The following is a 19957-nucleotide window of genomic DNA, read 5'->3' on the forward strand; positions in this document are numbered from 1 at the left end:
ATGATTCGCGAAATAATATTTCGTTGAAGAAATATTTTAAATTGCGTTCGTATAGCATGTTTTGTAATTAAGACTTCGAATTTCGAATTCTTAATGTTGCAAACGGTATTATTATAAACAAAATAAGAGTATTTTATAAATACATGTGTAAATGTATTTTATTAATGTAAAAAATCATTAAATCGATTATTTCTATATTGTATGCCTTTGTCGTTCTTCTGAATTATTTAATAAAACAACCGTAATTAAAAAAACTTAAAAGAATAGAATTAATGCAATAATTACAACGTAAGTTTCATGTTTTTATTTTCATACGGCTTTTTGTAAGACACTATTTATTATTTATGAAAATACTCATACAGGATATGCGATTATATTTTATCAACAATTTAAAATCATCAATGAGATTAAATAAAGAATTGGGGATATTAAATAAGACATGTTTTATTTCATTTCTGCATAGTTCAAACGTAAAAATAAACTGATTTGTGCAAAAAATTGTTGATATAGCATATATGTACATATGTACCTAATATGTGCGTATCAGCACATTTTTATACATAAGTAGATAACCATGTGTTCACGTATGCACGTCATCCATGGCATTACTAACATATGCAATAAAAAGATTTAAAAATAAAATAATATACATGTATTTTTTTATTCATTGGAAAGAATATATTTTGGATAAATTACGTTTATAAAATCTAATATATTAGTTTTACACGTTGGCCAATGATCATAAAACCTTTCCAACTTGTATCCTATTTTGCCATATTAAATCAAAAATGCTTCATGGAATGTTTTCTTTGATCATACGAATACTTTCTGCTATGTAGGTGCATTCATCTAATTAATTTATAAATTACTGTCGCTGTGGAACCTTTAAATCGCGGTTTTATCGAATACAACTTCGATCCACGATAACGAAAATATTCGTAGTTACACCATACGACAGATTTCAAGCATGTTTCTCTAAGAATCAATGTGTTTCTTCACAGCTATGAGCAAAGCACATATAACACGACCGTTATAACTACCTAAACTTTAAATGAATTAGTAACATTTATTATGCGTTTATGACAGATAATGCAAATGAGGGGTGGATTCAATTGTATTGCTCGGGCAATACGTAGGAAATATCGTCCCAAGGATGTCTATATAGACCTTGTTTCAATCTCTTTTGATCCATGTAATGACCTACAATAATAGATGCATAAGATTGTATTTACTCAAATGTTAAGTATAATTTTGTATATGTAACATATTGTAGAAGAGGTACTTACCAATAAAACCTATACTCCTACCAAGAACAAATAAACTATTTATAGCACCGATTTCGATGTATTCCTGTGCTTCTTCTCTTGTAAAACTTCCACTGTTCCTCAGCATATCGACAAAGGCACAAGCGATAACACCATCCACATTAAGAATTAAGTTAGGCTTTTTGCTTGTAGTTATTTTTTCAACTTCTAATGCATATTCAACTAAAGGCTTAGCGGGGAAGTTTTCTAGTACAAATTCTTTGATAAGCTTCACCCGCATATCTGGATTATTTATAGATTTTATGCGATGGCCAATACCCATAATTAGCTTGCCCTGTTTACGCATATTGTTTACAAATTCTTGCGGATGTAAACCGGCGTCGTATGCTTCAGAAAACATACGAGCTGCGCCATCTAATGCTCCACCGAAACGATCACCCTGTAATTAACATTTATATAATATATTAATGTTAAAATCTATCTGAAAAAATGTCTTGAAATAATTTTACTTTGCTAAACTTACTATAGTTAAAAGACCAGATACTAAAGAGCTGACCAAATCTTTACCAGCTCTTGCGCAAACAATAGTATTGTGTGCTCCAGATACAGCAGGGCCATGATCAGCCGTTAACATTAAAGACATTTCAAGGAATTTACAATACATAGATGGCAAACATCGTTGGAACCACAGCAATGAGACTACACCACCTATCCCTACATTCTGCTTAAGAACTTCTGTCACAGGCATTCCAGCATACAATAATTCTTGACCACGTTCGTCACATATGGATGTCATAAATGAAGCTGGTTTTCGTATCAGGCCGAGTTCCTATAAAATTTAATGGTAATCACTACTGTCTACTGCTAAATATATGTACTCATATTTTATAAGGACTAAATATATTACCCTAGCCCAACTATAATCCATGGGAACTGTTGGTGGTGGAACTTCAGGTGCTGGAATGATAGTTCCTTCTTTTACAAGTTTCTCGTAAACGTTATGCATTAAATCACCAAGACTGTCGAAACTGTCAGGAACATGGGCACCAGCAGCTTTCAATGCAGCATTTTTGGCTAAAGCTGTTTCTAGATTGCTATGGGCAATTGATCCAGCGTGGCCAAATTGTACTTCAGAATTGAACATACTGGCACAAGTACCAATACACCAAGCAATCAACGGCTTCGTGATTCTCTTAGTTTTCAATGCTTCGCAGACTTCGTATTCTTCTACGCCTCCAACTTCACCCAGGAGAACGATAAGTTTAACTTCAGGATTGTCCTGATAACGTAGTATATGATCCATAAACGTAGTTCCCGGGTAACGATCTCCTCCAATTGCAACACCCTCTAATACACCATTGGAGGCTTTTGAAATGATATTGTTCAATTCATTCGACATACCACCAGATCGAGACACGTATGCAATACTAAAAATGGTAATTTTTTAATGTGTCTACAAGTTTGGAATCTTTCATTATAACATAGGGTGAGGTACTTAAATGGGAACACCTGAATATCTCCGTTATTTATAGTTCTATGAAAAACTCTTGAGGACAAAGTTGCACGTGTAATGGTAGCACTATTATATTTTTAAGATTATTTTTTACAAGAACTTAACACGTTCCGTATTAGATCGATACTGGAAAGCTATTGACTGAACATAAAAAGACAAATTCAACAACTTCATAAACTATACTGTTCTGATCACTGAATTTCGAGAAATTTACATTTAAAAATATTGCTTACCTTAAAAAAGCTACAACGCCAGAGGATATGAGGCAAAAAATTACTGTAGGATGTGCTTCAATAACGACATAGAAGTTAGAAAATATACAGAAATCATTAACAAAAAGACTTCATTATTGTACTAATGAACACATATGTAACTTTGGATCATGTAAGTAAAATGAAAATTTCTTGAGACTGAATGATCAGAACAGTATGATTCATGAGATTGTTTGATTTGTCTGTTCATGTTCTCCAAGGATATCGAAAAAAAAATTATAGAATGCCATAAAAAAAAATATCGACGACCTTAAATTCACGTGAAAAAACGACTTAAAAAAAATAATAGTGCTACCGTTACACGTATCCCTACAAGCAATGAAACTTTGTTCTGAAGAGTTTTTTTTTATAGAATGATAAATAACAAAGATATTCAAGTGTTCCCATTTAAATGCCCCACCCTCTATAAGAAGTAAATACAATCTTTTTTAAATTTTACCTGCCGGGTCTATACAGTTTGCTATGAAGGATATTATCCATCATTCCACCGGTATTTCCGATCTTGAAGCAACCTGGTTTAACGCCTCCAACAGTAGCTGGACCGATAATTGTAACACCTTTTTGTTGCGCTAGTAAAATTAATTTCCTTGTCATGTTTTCAGGTATGCCTTCAGCAATAATAGCAATTGTACGAATTTGGGGGAACTGCATTGTTTCAACTGCACTGTCATAGGCAGATCTCAAGGACGCAAATGTGACCATAACGTCAGCATCTGGGTGTTTGCTCATGGCATCTTTCATTTGTTTGTAAACCGGAATAAGTATCTATTAAGAAAAGAGTAAAAGGGTTATACTATGAATTGAATGAATTTTATCGAAGAAGGCAATCTTATAAACATACTTCTTTATGACCCCAATAGAATTTTTGTTTATGGTCTCCCGTGAAGGGATACACCATGGCAGCTACAGATGGTTCCGATCTACGACAGACGAAGTCAAAGTCTAACATACTTTGAACGGCTCTGGTTTGCATCCCCCATATAATGGCCCTAGTTTTATTACTAAAAAGCTGTTTGTTTGACGATCCATCGACAGAATCACTTGGTTTCAATGCTTGTTGTTTAGTAGGCGAGACGGATGTACTTTTTGGAGGAGCTGAGGGGCCTACATCTTGTCCAGAAGGTAAGAGAAAATTAGCTGTAGAAAATTCCTGAGCTTCAGGATCAGGAATAGGCTTTTTGCCCAAAGCCATTGCACATATAGCAGTCATGTGAGTTTCTGGGCCAAATACGTAAACGGGAATACCAAGCCTTTTACCAACTTCGCGTATAATTCTGCAATTTTAAAAACAGGAAAATTAGTATTTACTAATGTTAGTAGAATACTTCTAATAGCCAAAATAAAAGTTTATAGATATTCTTATACCTTAGACCCTCTTGATAATTTGGTCCTGCTCTCCTTACGAATATCTGTATATTGTGTTCGACAAGTTTAGGCTGAAATTCTTGTAATGCCTTTACGATACCCTTAAAAGTGGCAGCTACATTCGTAAAATTAGCGATACCTCCACCGATAATCAATATTTTTCCTTCCGCCCGTTTCTCTTTTGTCATTAGGCTCAAAATAGTTTTTGCATAATCGTAAGTCTGTTGTTCACTGGGCGCACCAGAATATTCACCATAATTAGCCAGCTCATCCGCCGCACCCAAATCACAAATCGTATCCGAGTATATCACAGATGCGCCTAACGAAAGAAATGTGAAAATGAAAACGCGCACGTATACGATTCACTCTGCTAAAGTAAGGGAAACGACTTGACAATCACAATTTCATTAGAATGAACCAGATTAATCACGTAAATGACACTGCTGTGCGCTTCTACTGACCACCGCCAGCAACCATTGTCCATATCCGACCAGCTGGATTGAGAAGAGTCAATTTCAAGCTAGCTCCAGACTTAGAATCTAAATCAGCAATATAGGCCTCCTCTGGATAGGCATCCCTTCCGAATGGTGGTGGGTAGTCAATTTCTCCCCAATCTGGTCTACAGATAAAGTCTGCAGTTGTATCCAATTTGGCAGCAAGATCCAGAATGTAAATCCCATTGTCTGTCACCACTAATGGATTTATTTCCATGTATGTGAAATATAGGCGAACATATAGCTTATACAAGGACTCTATAAATGTAGCAATTATTCTGAAACAGAAAGAATGACTGTGTTATTTGAATTCAGTTATCCAAATAAAGTAACTTATTTAATATATCCTTACTCTTTCTTGTTATTAGGTACATTCACTAATAATTTTTCCATTAATGTATTCTGATCCGGTGCCTCCTCTCCAACAGGTATTTCCAATTTTAATGCCTTTGCATCAACATCTCCAATATCAACACCTCCTTCATGATGAAATAAAATAGTATCAGCTTTTCGATGAGAATAAATACAAACATAAGCTTCTTCTTCCTGTAAGTATAAATATTATTAATTCAACTAAGTAACACTTTGTAACATTAAAAAATACATACCTGTTTATGAGGAACAAATGGTTCAATGATAAATGTTCGTAACTTTCCTACTGTTTTTCCTATTTGCTGATCTTTATTCATTCTTTCTGCAATCCATTGTTTTACAGTAGCTAAATTTGCATTTACTTTAATCAAACCAAGTTTTCCACGTCGCTTGATCAATTGATCAGGCTTTACAACTAATTTTTCTGTTTGAAGCCATGGATTTTCGATCACAACATCTGCCCAATTTGTTTGTTCTGTGATAGTCACAAATCGACATTTTACTGCATTTGTACCAGAAGCAAGCTTGCGATTAATGAGATCCTTCCCAGTAGCCTCACGAATTGCTTTTGCAGACATTTTGTAGCAGTTTCTAAAAACAATTATACAAATGTCATTCAAAAATATTATTTTAAATTAATAGTGAAGATCAGTTTATTGTAAATAATACACCAAATATCGAAAACAAAAATAAATTAAAAGAACTTTAAAAAAGCACACAAAAGAATCAAGAAATATATTGACTTTAATAATTCTCGAACGTAAACGGTTCCACGTAAAAGTTGGTCAACCACATTCCATTGACGAACAACTACACTCGCCAAAATAAAGAATACTCGACATTTCTGTCACGCACGTAAGGAACCATGCTTCCGGATAATTTTAAGGAAAATTAAGTATTTAAGAAGATATTTGAATCGACTAAAGTTTACTTCAAATAAATAATTTACAAATAACGACAGAAAATAAGTAAAAATGATCTCATTCTTTTTCATGTTCGTTTTTCCGTTCAATCATATGTATCTTCCTTGCACCATATTATATAAATCATATATATATTTCTTCTAATAGTAATAAATTATATGATCATCTATATGCAACTTACAATAGGAATGTTTTAACAAAAATATTATCGAAAATCAAAAAATGTTCGAATCGAATCTCGAACCGAAATATTTGCTTCGTTTAATTTTTAAAATTTAACCAGCTGCTGTTCCACTTTACGAAACAATACTAAATGATACAAAAGAACATGCATGAAAAGAAAATTGATTTGTAAGTTATATCATTCCAGGAACTGAATACTGACATTATAATTTAAAATGAAATCAACGCGCTTAATATGATCCTTCACCTACAATATTACAAACTATTCAAATATTACTTGAATCCGACAAAAACTGTAAATAACTTTCGTTCCACTGGAATAAAAGTTTCTATGAACTCGGAAGCAAGTACTTTCACTTCGGGATCAACCGCACACACGACTAGTTCTACTCCATCGTGTTCAATACTTTTCATTCGTTTTTCGAATCGTCACATTTAACTTTCTAATCGTTTTCGTTAGGTAACACGTCGATTGCATGCAAGGCTTCGGTGCACCGGCATAAATTGTTCCGAAGGCATTGATAAAATGAAAATTCAACGAACAACAAGTATTCAGTAGTATACCGAACGAATCACGATAAAAAATTGAAGATAAAATGTTCAAAGTGATAAATGATGGTCACTCACTTCCTGAGAAATGCTCAATAGTTGACGATCGAATAAATGCAATAAACGATCGACCTTAACCTTCTCACTCGTGTTTTCTAACCTATGAAAGGCCGAACAAAGAACGCTACGAAATGTCCGACGCTACTGCTGGCCGTTAACTGAACGTTCGTTGGCATATCGAGCGCATAAGTAACGACAAAACCTCGCGATATCTTAAGATATCGTACGATTCTACTTTTTTTTTCTCACAGTTGGTTACATTAATCTATTTTCTGCTTTTTTTCAGCATTTTTTTTCGTCATCACGCGCTGTACCGTTTGCATTCGGTTAATTGAATACAACGATGTACCTTCTTTAAATTAACGCGATTGTATCAATTGATCTTCTTCAAGCCTTTTACTCGGACCGGAAGTGTAAATCTATTCCTTGGTTCAAAAGTCTCGAGTATAATGTTATTAACATTTCACCATGTAGACGAGTCACGTAAATAACGCATCTCCGTGCCGTCTACGTAAAATAAGCCACCTGATTCCGATTTTTCCGTATTCTGTTATTAGAACGGTTAAATATTGCACGATCTGAAAGAAACATTGATCCTGCGAACCTGAAGTTCAAGGCTATTAATAAAATTTAAGTAATCTGAGTTAATCCTCATATCGACAAACAATGATAAAATTATCTGATTGTGGAAAGTTTATTAATAAGATAATACGTCGTCTGCAGTGAAGGACTCATGTGGATTACAATTTTCCTGCAAAATACTTACAATATGCTCTGAAATATGCATGCGCGGAAGTTACGTACGATATTATTCATGATTATAGAATATAATGAAGTTTCGTCAGTACATCTGATGTAACATGTATTCATCACTTTCGAAAAAAAAGAACACAATGGCATTTCTTTCTCGAATTATGCAGGTACATGCGAAAAAGGACAATTCTGGAGCATCGTATGAGGATTAACTACTTGTCACGTGATCGTAATACGATCTGGACACCACGTGAACAGATAACAAAGGTTCTCAAACTTTCCGCGTGTTATGCATTTTATTCGTACTGTTATTGTCAAATTAATTGTCACGTTGTTATGCATAATTGAAGTAAAATCGAAAAAATTAGTTAAAAAACATTTGGTTTTATCGTGACGAAGTTAGTTATATTTTTTCAAGATTTGTAAAATGAAAACGAGGAATAAGAAATGCGTTTAAAATGAGCCGACTGATATCGCCGTAGATAATAAAATGGCACCAATTATTTTCTTTCAATGTTACCACGTTTCATAAAACACTTCAATTATCCACGATATTCAATGAATAACAAAAAGAAAATCGCAAATCCTGTGATTAGTGCCAGAGTTTAAAAAAATATTAATTTGAAATTTGCATTCTTGATGACTCGTCGAAAAGTTTAACGAAATCAAAGTTCATTATTATACGAGGCTGCTAGCATTGAAAAATTGGCATCAATAAGTAAGAATTTTCTTTAATTCATTTAGCAACAGAATTGCTATTTTATTTTATTTGCTAAGGTTACGCATCGTACTACCACATAAGTGATCATTACGAGATACGTCCGAGATAATTATCGTTTACCAAATATTATTCGTGCGACAGCGGTTCTCAAAGTAATTAATAACACTTGTATTACTAGATAATTTATCATTAGATCAAGTACTAGATAATTTTATAATTTTATTGTACACGATTATAAATACGTACAATGAAATTTTTTAAAATATAAAATTCTGCCTTCATAAGTCTAAATTTCTAAAATAAGTTTAAATGTCTGAAAAAGTTAATTCATTAATTTATTATGACAAAAAAAAAACAAAACATGAAATTATAATCTTATTCCTTTTTTAATTATATTATTTTATTATAAAACGTATTCTGCTTTTGTAATATAAAATTGTGTTCGAGAAAATAATGGAAGTTCTTTAAATTGTTTCTCAACAGACGAAAAATAGGTTGAGATTTAGTAACAATAGCTTCATGGAAGATACCCGCTATCTTTCCACTTCTTGTAAGTATCTCCTACATTTCTAGCACATCCTTGACCTTTTTGAACATCTAAAAGAGCTGTATGTAAAGGAGCAGTCACAGTTTGTTAGAAACAACAGAATATAAAAAAGATTATAATAAACAAAAATTATAGAGTGAATTTTATAGTTCAATTTGCGAAATTGTAACAGTATTATGTTTGACAAACGCTTCAAACGCAATTCTTGTAATTCTTATTCTGATTTTCTCGGACGATTCGTATGATGATTAACCTATTACATATGTAGTACATTTTTATCCCAATTTTTTTTCAAGTTTTAACGCATATTGCCAAGGTAAGCAGAAGCCAGATTATTGCGTAAACCATTAGCATGTGCTATGACATGACAGAATTGTAGAATTCTGATGTGCTTTATCTCTTGAATAAATAAAGCTAACAAAGAATAATTTATAATTTGGAAAATTAACTTGTAATCCTTGAGTTTAAATGCAATGCGCATAATATTCCTCCTCATATCTTAATCAGTGATTTTATTAAAAAAAAGATTAAAGTAGATATTTAACCTATCGATAACAATATACAATCATGTAACAATGAATAATTAATATAAAATGGAATACTTTGAATACGTGTAGAGAGCATATTTGATAAGAAATTGCTATCTTTTTGTACGAAACTTAATGAAATCGAAAGTCTATATTCAGATTATATTTTCCTAATGGTTAACCAATCAGTTTTCTTTATAATACTTATTCAATTTACTTTTCTACGTTATTTACATAGCAAGCTTTCGTCAAACAACTATCATATCGTTTGTTATACAGAATATCTGTATACATTAAGTATCGATTCTTTTCATTAAACAGGAGATATTTCTCAAGAGAAACTTTCAATAAATAAGGTTAGCTGATCATTATATAAGCGCTCATACATGAAAGCATGACATAAACGTAAGGCAAAAGTGACTTACGACTTTCAGGTTACACAGGCGGATGTGAAACTGTGGGATTTACCGAGAAACGTTCGGTATTTGAGAAACCAGCCAAGAAGACGGCTAGCTGACGCAAAAGCTTGTAAAAAAACTACTTTACATTCTTAGCTTGAACAACATTGACCCTCGTGAAGTACGGCTCGAAAATTTGTCCGATGTGCCTTTAAAATCGAGATACTTACATCGAAATTATCTTTGCAAATGATCGGTAATGCGGTAATTTTATTTTGACATCAGATTAATACAAAATACGTTTTAATTACTTACGAATATCGTTTAAACGTTATCGGGTCATCGTGACGTATTCATGACGTAACAGGGAAACGTCATATCGTATGATTCTTACCACAGCTACTTGTACTTGAACTTTAGATTAACCAGGATGCGAGATTTTTACAGAAATTGAACACATCGTTTAAATTGATGCATGTAAAATATCATGTTACGATTAAACATTAAAGTGTGACGGTAATTATAAGAGTGGTTTAACAATAAGTCAGAAATTTAAAAAAATTTAATTAGTCACTTACTTCGTTGTTGCGTTAATTTAAATTACAAAATAAATGATAAATGTAACTTTTTAAAACTCTTAGGTCATTTTCATAATTACTGGCACAAATATGAAATTTAGTCAATGTTTTTGTTAACAATCACGTTATTTTGTGGTGTAGTTTAACAATATTCTGAAATTACCATTAAATCACTAAATTAACATACAAATTAAATGTTAATTCAAATAGCAAAGGTTGTTAATGATATAATATACAAGGCTAGTATTATTTAATGAAATTATTAATTATTTTGAATAACTTTTAAATATTCTTCAATTTCTCAAGAAAGAATTCTTTCGTGTCGATTAATTTAAAAGCATATTTCTTGCGAGAACTTTAAATAAATTTTAAAACAATAAACTCAACAATTTTACTATATATAATGTAATTAATGACCTGTTCATATGTTATATAACTTTACAATTTTAAATGCAGTTTATTTCAATTGAATATTAAAAAGTAATTAAATTCAAGTATGAAAGAGACAACTAAATTATATAACTTAATATTGCAACATATATTTACAAATTTAAATAATATATAACTTCATATTTTTATAAAAAAGATCATGCATTATAAAATTTTTTTATAAATGGACAGATAGAAAGTAACATACTTAAATCAATTCGTACACAGCTGTATGATTTTAATATTAATTATTCGTCAGTTAACAGTGCTCATTGTATTCATACTTTCAACATTGATATAAAAGTGCTATAAATCTGAAATGTATGTTTTTTAAGATAGAAATATGTACTCTTTAAAATATATTCTAGATCTCGTTTATGCGAAATTTACTTTTTTATAAGTTTCTTGTTCTTTTATTATATTATAAGTTTCTTGTCACTTCTTTTCATAAGTAAAATGTTCTATTTTAAAATAATGTATATGTATCAAGCTTTTTTTGTAAACAGTTGTCATATTATATTATTGCATTAAATATCACGGTTTTCGTCATTAGTGTAATGAATATTTTAAGTCGGTATGCATAATATAAGTATAAAAAGTTCTCTGTACATGAATCTTTGCATAATAAATGTTTATGCAACTATACTCTGTTTTCTAACTTCGTAATAAGATCATGTACACTTTCGATAACGCTATATATATAAGGACGTTCCATTGGATTTACTTTTAACATTGATAAAATTAAGTTTTGCATATCCTGTAAAAATTTGGAATTCACATATTAGATTTATAAATTTCATACAGTATATAAATAAATTTCAACAAATATAATAATATATCATTACATTACCTCATTGTATGGTGCACCTTCTGGAAATGTAATATTTGCACTCATGACGGCTAAAGCAACGCTATCTCCTCTTTCATATACAGCATCAAATGGTGATTTAAAGTAACAAAGTGCATAAAGAATACAACCTAAAGACTGGGAACAATATGTTAACAATAAAAATGATATTACATAAAAGTATGGTTAAAAAATAGTTTTGATATTTTACCCAAATATCTGTTCGCTCATCTACCATACAATAACTTTCAACATTAAATAATTCTGGTGCCCTGTATGGCATTGAACATCTTTCAGCTGCTAAATCTTGCAATGTTTGAGCTGCTTGTGATCCACATACCTTGACTCTAGCTGGCGCTACAGAGCCTAAACAAAATTAATTCACAGCTAATATACAGGAATCATTCAATCAGTAAAGGGACAAATGATTACTATTTTAATATGATTTATCAAATGAATATTATAATTATCTATTATAATATCTATTTTTCCGCATAATCCTCTGCTACAATAGTATACTTGCCCTATTACTTTATTAGCTTTTCTATGTCAATAGGAAAGAATTGTTTATCATGTTGTTTGATTCAGTTTTGCATATTTGTTTTCATCTCTTCGTTGTTATAAATTTGACTTGATTTAATTATTCCTTTAGGGGGTCATATAAAACGAAATCTAATAGAGTGAGATTTGATCTCACAGCGAATGTAACAGAATTTCCTAGCCCAATTTTTTGATAGTTTTTAATGTAAATTGTACAGTAAGAAAAGACAAAACAGAAAAATAGTTCTTTTCTTGTTTAAACCTCGTCATCTTTTCCTGAATCACAGGCTACACATTATTTCCAAGTTCTATATTACAGCTTTCAGTGAATTTTTTTTACCATAACTTGCCTGTTGCTAAGAATAAGTTCATGAATGCGAGTTTTCAGAGCTGGAGTTAACATCTCGATTAGTTGTTCCATAAAATGCATATTGTAACATTAATTCGTCCACTTTTGAATTGATCCACATAATTGTAAAAATTTTTACGATTCATGTAACTTGTACCATAATGTCTGAGCATCCTGAGGTAAATTTCAAGAAACAAAAAATTTTATAACAGAATGCTATCCTTCCAAGTGCACTTGGACGGAGAACTTATCATTGTTAACTGACTAATAGAGATTATGTGTATCAAAATAAATGACAAACAACTATTCTAAACAAATTACAAGGATAATCACTTATGATTCTAAAAGTAATATATTTTCTATTTAGACATATTTAAACTAAAGCTTTTGTCTTTTTACTTATTGAATGATCCTATAATGCAATAAAATTGGATTGGAAACTTGTGAACTTTTAACTCACATTAAAATAAAATATAAATATACCTAAATCCATTATGATAGGTGTGTTTCCATCACCAAGAACTATGTTTGCAGTCTTCAAATCTCTATGAGCAAGAGGTTCTGGCTTTGCTTCATGAAATGCTTTTACACCTTCACATACTTGTAAAAAAATATTTAAAATATCTAATGCACTCATATAATCATTACTTTTAGCACGTTTTTCTAATTCATTCGCTAAAGTACCTCTCTAAAAATACAATATCCATTTATTTTAATTAATTTAGATCATTGATTATTATACGTATTTTTAAAATAAAATTACTTACATGATAATATGGTAAAACGATTAATACTTCACTAGTAGCATTAATGATAGGATCTGCTGTTCCTTTGTAAGTAGAATCAATACATTCTATTACATTTGGATGTTTTACAATATTATGATATTCTATTTCTTTTGCAGCCAATCTCTGATCTTCCAGCCCATGACAAATTATTTTTTTGATAGCATATTTTTTATGTGTTGTTGTGTCTTCGACTAATAGGACAGTGCTAAACCCACTAAAATGTATATTAAAATAAAAATCAACTAAAAATGAAAAGGATTCTTGATAATCACAAAATTTATTTCTTTTTCAAACTAATTACATTTCTTACAACTTAAAAATATATACCATTAATTTGTGCATAAAATACTTAGAAAACTAGGTTAAGTGAAATTATCATTAAATTTTGATTTATTACTTAGTAATAAATTAAAACATATGACTGCAAAGTTAACATAAATAAAAGCACTATAGTAAAATATTAAAATCTGTTTTATAACAAACTTGCCCTTCTCCAAGATGTTCACGAACTATATAATTTCTTGAATTTACTGTGACAGTTTCTTTGGAGCATATACAGCCCATTTTTAGAATTAAACTTAAACCAAGGCTATTCATTTCGTCGCGTACATAACAATACAAAAGTGACAAAATCTGGTACGTTTCTTTATCGGCGTGCAAACATCTTGATCACTTGATGCACGTCACGTCACGAATGTATCACGAGCCTCAGATTAAGTTGGTTGATTATCAGCTGTTTGCAAACAACATGGTTGAAAGCATTCTATAAATTAATCGGATTGAATGTGCATAAAAAAAATCTGTAAGTGGAGAAAAAAACATTTTTAAATATACAATATCTGGTTACCCTAAACTAAACGCTTAGGTATACTATAAATCTGTAAGATGTAAAAATATTTGAAATATTAAATTTGAATAAATTGTATAACTTATGACTTTTCAACATGGGTAAAGAAGACGCTTTTAAAGTAATTCCTATTTTTCTTGTTTAATGATATGCTTTATCCAATATATTTTAGTAACTACTAGTGAGGCAGGTGCTCTTGTTAAAAGACAAAATGCTTTATTAGATAAATGTGATATTTAAATATATAAATAAGTTTGTTATTTAAATATTTGTATTAATAGATATTGTACACTCTGGTATGGATAGTTTTTGCAAGTTATTATTTTTGGGGTGCAAAAGAAGAAACTGTAATAGCACCCATCGATGAATCAGGTTGGGTACCAGATGGAGCATTTGCAAATAAAATTATGCAAGCATTAGATGGAGAAGCTCCTGCAGCTCCTGTGGCAGCAGCAGAATAAAGTTACAAGACACTATTATTTTATCATATATTAATAATGACGATGTATAATTTTAAAATAAATGTATGTTAAAAACTTTTATTTTGCATTAATTATATATAACATAAACGAGACTTCAGTTTTACTAATTATTAGCATATAATTTATTTCTTCTTTTAAAAAGTGAAACTCTGATATGAAACATCAATCTTAAAGCTATTAATGTGAAACATATACATCCTTATCTACTATATCATCTTAATTTGTATCGGTTTTATGTAAAGCCTATCATATTTTAATGTTATTATAAATGCTTCTGGGGCTGTATGTATATGTTTTAACAAATAAAATAAGCAATGAACAACGAACATTTTAGCAAATAAAATAAACAATTAACATGAAAGACTAACTAAGACATATGCGGCGTCTAAATGAAACAAAATCACATTCTTCTAAAACTTTATAATTCTTAGCATCTTTTAAACAATTTACTCGTATATAGCAATTCAAAACGAGTAAATTTTCGTTATTTTCCAAAGACAGGTACACATTTCTTGTTATAATTATTAAGCTTAATAAATATAGTTTCTATCTTTCTCTAAATGTGTCTAAGATTTTAATACATCAGTTTCCGTTTGAGTATCACCATTCTGTATTGTAGCAGTTTCTTGATCATTTGTTATCTGTGAATGCCACATTGAATGATAAACTCCTTCATAAGAAATAAGTTCATCATGTTTGCCTCTTTCTACGATTTCTCCGTCTTTTAAAACAAGAATTTCATCGGCATGTATAATCGTAGATAATCTATGTGCTATTATAATAGTTGTTCGATTAGCACAAACTCTGTTCAATGCTGCTTGAATATTGCGTTCTGTTTGAGTATCGAGTGCACTTGTTGCTTCATCCAGAAGTACTATAACAGGTTCCTTTAATATTGTACGAGCGATAGCAACGCGTTGTTTTTCTCCACCACTTAAACGGAGTCCTCTTTCACCAACCTATGTAAGTTATATTAAAATTATATAAATAATACTAAATATTATTGTACAGTATAAATGAATACATTCTGCTTTTGCCGAAAAAGTAGAATCTTATAGAATATTAAAAGATAACTTAATTTGATAATACAAACCATAGTCTCATAATTATTTGGAAATGAAAGAATTCGCTCATGAATATCTGCATTTTTAGCCGCAGCTACTACGTCTGCATCTACAGCTTCGATACGACCATATCGGATATTATATTTTATGGTGTTGTTAAACAACACTGTATCTTGGGGAACAACGCCTATTACACTCCTTAAAGAATCTTGTTTAACTGTTTTAATGTTCTGCCCATCAATCAGAATCGCACCTTGTTCTACATCATAAAATCTAAATAATAATCGTACAATAGTTGATTTTCCGGCTCCGGAAGGTCCAACCAAAGCAACAGTTTTTCCCGGTGGAACTACGAAGCTAATATTTTTTAATATAACTTTCTCAGGAACATAGCTAAATGTCACATTTGAAAATTCTATGTGACCACGTTTCACTATTAATGGTCCAGCACCTGGAGCATCAATTACTTCTTGTTCTTCTCTAAGAAGGTCGAACATATTTTCCATATCAACAAAATTCTTTTGAATAGCTCTGTCAATGTAGAACAAAAAACATTATTATTGAGTTGATAGTTTTAAACTTAGCAAGGTATATAGTTATTTACCGGTAATATGTTCCAAACCAATTTAGTGGTACATAAAGCTGAATGATGTAACTTGCAAATAAAACATAATCACCAATCGTTAAACCTTGATGAGTTACAACCTGCAATTAATAAATATATTGTTATATATAATCATTTAACTATATTTCTAATTTCATGGAAATATATTGTTTCATGTATTGACCATATGCAAGCAAAGTAGAGATCCGGCTAACAAACCGCTGCAAACAATTATATTTTGTAAGGTGTTTAAAATGTTCAATGTAATTATTGATTTCCATTCTTCCACTTGATATGCTACTATCGCTTTTCTGTAACTTTCTACTTCATATGCTTCTGCTCCATAATATTTAACTGTTTCAAAGTTAAGTAAACTGTCGACACTTTGAGCTTTCTGAGCATTGTCCGCTAAGTTCATGCGTCTCTGGAACTTAGTACGCCACTCAGTAACCATGATTGTAGAAGCTAATGTAAATTAAAATTAATATCTTATATTATTAACAAACGTTTCAATAGTACTTATAATAAAAGTAAAAATGTATCACATATTTACCTATGTAAAGACTCATGGTTATGAATACAATCAAACCAAACCATTTATTAAAGGCGCTAATGAAAAATACAATCGCTACAATAATGTCAACGATCGTCGGTATGATGGAAAAAATAATGTAATTAAGAAGATTGTTTATAGAATCTGTACCACGATCCATAACTCGTAAAACTTCACCAGTTTTTCTTCCAATATGCCAACGTAAACTTAGACTATGTAGATGTCTAAAACATATTACAAAAATAAGATCTAATTATAACTGATCTGAGAAACAGACTTACAAAAGTAAAAGTGAAAAATATTTACTTGAACAATTCTACTTGTATTTCTCGAGTTGTATATTGTTGTATACGAATCCATAAAAATGACCTTAAATTATTTAATACTCCCATTCCACCTGTACCTCCTCCTTGTAAAAATTTGAATGCCACATATATTAATATAAGATCCCACCTATCATGGTAAAATGAAACTTTCATAAATTACAAAGTTCATATTCTATGTAAAAAATTGTTTTAAAAATTTGAAATACCTAAATTTTGCAGAACTTTCAGTAACACTGTCCACAATTTTTTTGTTGTAAATTGGCACATAAAGATTTATGAAACGTCCTGATATAAGTAAGACAAAACAAAAAATAACTCTTAATTGAAGCATCAAACTCTTTTTTGGCCATAAAAATGGTGCCAAAGTATTCAGCTTATACCAGGCATTTTTCCACGTAGAACCAGTATCCACAGGTCGCTAAAAATTATCATATTATTAATAACTATATCATATTAAAACAAAATTACATAAATAATAGATATACATTTTTTTTATAACTTATTCATATAATAATATCTACTGTGGAGATGCAAACACTTTTACTTCTATACCTCCTAATCACTCCTGGATATTTCCTATTATTTCAGTCTTATAATAATTACCATGAAATTTTTTGTAATATAATAATAGTTACAAGCTTCCTGTTTGTTCAAAATATATATGAATTATATGTTAATGACTTACACCTTGATAATATCTTGACCGTGCAGTTGGACCATCGTTGAGAGTGCAATACTCAGGATCTGTGATACCAGTTATTCCTGGAGCTTTGAGTCCTAAACCAAAGATTATGAGATTGCTGACGTAACGTAAGACAAACAGTGCCATCTCAATTTGGTCCGTTAATCTGTAAATAGCACACTAGTGTACACATAGAAATACCTCACTGCCACACTGGGTACTGTGAGTAAGTATAGCCTTCTCATCAAGAAAATAAACTTAATAAACTTAGGAATACACTCATATTACATGTATACATAGATAAAGATGAGAAATTTATTTTGAACTTACGTATTTAAATGGAACCACCATTCAAGTTTTCCAATATTAACAAAGACAAGATTTTCAGCAACAAATGCTAATGTCCAAAAGCCCAAAAGAACGAGTCCATGACCACGTGGTGGCACACTTGGTAGTAATTTGTGTCTCTCTACTCTTAATATGTATACGGAATATGGATAAACAATTACAGTTAATACTGTTGTAAAAATCTAAAAGTATTAAAGTAAATTAAACCTTAGTGTATACATAATATCATTATATTATATTAAATGTAATTAATTTTTACCATATAACCATAGATTTTCTTATCGTCCAAGATTGTTCCCTGTAGAATTAGCCTTGTTATACTGAGCACAGGAACAAAATAGAGGAAGAATTTTTGGACAATGTATAATTTAGTTTTAGGTAATAAAGTTGCATTAGTTTCTGTTCCATATTTTCGATACATTCTAAGTTGAATTGTACCAAAAATCAATAGGTATAATGAAATCACAGTAATACTGACTGTGTCCATGAAACATTTTGACATTCCATGTTCTATCCATATTTCATTAAATGTTATGTTTGGAGGACAATATGTTAGTGAAATATTCATTTTGAGTTCTTGGAAGTTTAAATTTTAATACAATATTTAGTAATTGTTTAAAAAAACTTAGTAGATAGTACTTCCTCTGTATAAGTAATTGGTATTTTTTTCCATTCGTTTTTTTATTGTATCGTCTATATCATGTACAATTGTTGCAGCTTTAATCTTGAGCTTTGTATATTTACTATGTCAAACTTTATACTCTAATTAACTTTTAATTTGAGATATCTGCAAGTATATGAAAAACATATCAGTTTAATAATGTGCATATTTCATTTCATGCAAGAATGAGTCATTTATAAACTTATCTTTAGATAAACATATATTTTATCACAAATAATATGATTATATAAGTGTTATTGAAGGTTATATTTTTAAAAATTAGGTGTTTATATTGATTATTTAAGAAGAGAAATAGAAGTTGCACAACTAATTTGTAAATATAAATAATTTAGTTTGTAATGTACATCTTCCGTTTTAAAAAACGGACTATATGATTCAAATAAATTTGTACATATTTCATTTAAATAATAAAAATATATAATATACTACTAACATAAATAAAGTTTAGTATTGCGAAATAACATGTTAAAGAAAAATTGAGACAAAGCAAATAGCAATCAGCAAAAAGTTTCGTTAAAAAGAAATTAATGTGTTTCTTCTAATTTGTTTATAATATAAAATATTTAGCAAACTAGTTCAATTACCTTTCTTTTTAGAAATCTGCATTGTCATGCTGAATAGGTACGTATAATTCGATTTAGGATTTATATTACTGAACGAGCACAAAGTTTCGAAATATTAGGCTAATAACTTAATGCTGTTCTTTGTATCAATTAAGAAGTTTTCACTTTGAGATGAAAATGTATTATACGATCAAGGTGATCTTATTATCGGCATTTACAAGATAGTTTTTTTAAATATACGAAATTTACATGTTACTACATACGTCAGAATACAATGGTCGCAAAGTTTTGACATGTCACTTGTGTACTTTCACGCAGATGACATAACATCTG

The 19957-nt window shown here is 30.4% G+C and overlaps 3 protein-coding genes and 1 long non-coding RNA gene across 7 annotated transcripts; 1 reads left to right on the top strand and 3 right to left on the bottom strand.

The window, feature by feature from the left end:
* Positions 1–428: 428 nt before the first annotated feature.
* Positions 429–10618, bottom strand: Atpcl (ATP-citrate synthase). 2 transcript variants are annotated; one of them, XM_076384651.1, is made up of 11 exons: positions 9970–10618; positions 5518–5872; positions 5262–5455; positions 4877–5187; positions 4416–4734; positions 3892–4324; positions 3490–3815; positions 2173–2692; positions 1789–2094; positions 1287–1704; positions 429–1200 (listed from the first exon to the last, which is right to left on the bottom strand). In XM_076384651.1, the coding sequence occupies exons 2-11, from the start codon at positions 5857–5859 to the stop codon at positions 1109–1111; spliced, it is 3261 nt and encodes a 1086-aa protein (XP_076240766.1). In that variant the 5' UTR covers positions 5860–5872; positions 9970–10618; the 3' UTR covers positions 429–1108. The 2 variants fall into 2 exon arrangements, with proteins under 2 accessions (XP_076240766.1, XP_076240765.1); XM_076384650.1 differs by lacking the exon at positions 9970–10618 and adding an exon at positions 7015–7300.
* A 430-nt stretch (positions 10619–11048) lies between these two features.
* LOC143184183 (serine/threonine-protein kinase 16) lies at positions 11049–14096 on the bottom strand. Of its 2 annotated transcripts, none has more exons than XR_013002732.1 (6): positions 13961–14096; positions 13453–13687; positions 13169–13373; positions 12008–12162; positions 11800–11927; positions 11049–11706 (listed from the first exon to the last, which is right to left on the bottom strand). XR_013002732.1 is itself a non-coding variant. In XM_076386233.1 (6 exons), exons 1-6 carry the CDS (start codon positions 14068–14070, stop codon positions 11590–11592), a joined length of 957 nt encoding a protein of 318 aa, XP_076242348.1. In that variant the 5' UTR covers positions 14071–14096; the 3' UTR covers positions 11049–11589. The 2 variants fall into 2 exon arrangements, 1 of the variants encoding a protein (XP_076242348.1); XM_076386233.1 differs by having other exon boundaries at positions 11800–11934.
* A 43-nt stretch (positions 14097–14139) lies between these two features.
* Positions 14140–14860, top strand: LOC143184184 (uncharacterized). 2 transcript variants are annotated; one of them, XR_013002734.1, is made up of 2 exons: positions 14140–14275; positions 14602–14860. It is a non-coding gene; the product is annotated as an uncharacterized LOC143184184 (long non-coding RNA). The 2 variants fall into 2 exon arrangements; XR_013002733.1 differs by lacking the exon at positions 14140–14275 and adding an exon at positions 14286–14441.
* Positions 14850–19930, bottom strand: Hmt-1 (ABC transporter ATP-binding protein/permease Hmt-1). The gene is made up of 11 exons (XM_076386230.1): positions 19646–19930; positions 18639–19166; positions 18362–18561; positions 18035–18197; positions 17556–17767; positions 17330–17476; positions 17024–17247; positions 16655–16935; positions 16471–16571; positions 15896–16397; positions 14850–15761 (listed from the first exon to the last, which is right to left on the bottom strand). Exons 2-11 carry the CDS (start codon positions 18945–18947, stop codon positions 15369–15371), a joined length of 2532 nt encoding a protein of 843 aa, XP_076242345.1. The 5' UTR covers positions 18948–19166; positions 19646–19930; the 3' UTR covers positions 14850–15368.
* Between the last annotated feature and the right edge of the window lie 27 nt (positions 19931–19957).

This window comes from Calliopsis andreniformis, chromosome 9, assembly GCF_051401765.1.
Source record: "Calliopsis andreniformis isolate RMS-2024a chromosome 9, iyCalAndr_principal, whole genome shotgun sequence".
NCBI lineage: Eukaryota > Metazoa > Arthropoda > Insecta > Hymenoptera > Andrenidae > Calliopsis > Calliopsis andreniformis.

What these genes read in the sequence shown, in the direction of transcription:
- Hmt-1 (XM_076386230.1), bottom strand. Translation starts at nt 18,947, where the DNA reads ATGAATATTTCACTAACATATTGTCCTCCAAACATAACATTTAATGAA. An exon ending in AACCATGAGTCTTTACATAG is followed by an intron (nt 16,936 to 17,023) that starts GTAAATATGTGA and finishes AATTTACATTAG; the next exon opens with CTTCTACAATCATGGTTACT. An exon ending in TGGTTTGGAACATATTACCG is followed by an intron (nt 16,398 to 16,470) that starts GTAAATAACTAT and finishes CTACATTGACAG; the next exon opens with AGCTATTCAAAAGAATTTTG.
- LOC143184183 (XM_076386233.1), bottom strand. Translation starts at nt 14,070, where the DNA reads ATGAATAGCCTTGGTTTAAGTTTAATTCTAAAAATGGGCTGTATATGC. An exon ending in TCGTTTTACCATATTATCAT is followed by an intron (nt 13,374 to 13,452) that starts GTAAGTAATTTT and finishes TTGTATTTTTAG; the next exon opens with AGAGGTACTTTAGCGAATGA. An exon ending in ACCTATCATAATGGATTTAG is followed by an intron (nt 12,163 to 13,168) that starts GTATATTTATAT and finishes AATTTTGTTTAG; the next exon opens with GCTCTGTAGCGCCAGCTAGA.
- Atpcl (XM_076384651.1), bottom strand. Translation starts at nt 5,859, where the DNA reads ATGTCTGCAAAAGCAATTCGTGAGGCTACTGGGAAGGATCTCATTAAT. An exon ending in GACAATGGTTGCTGGCGGTG is followed by an intron (nt 4,735 to 4,876) that starts GTCAGTAGAAGC and finishes TTCTTTCGTTAG; the next exon opens with GCGCATCTGTGATATACTCG. An exon ending in TATCTGGTCTTTTAACTATA is followed by an intron (nt 1,705 to 1,788) that starts GTAAGTTTAGCA and finishes TGTTAATTACAG; the next exon opens with GGTGATCGTTTCGGTGGAGC.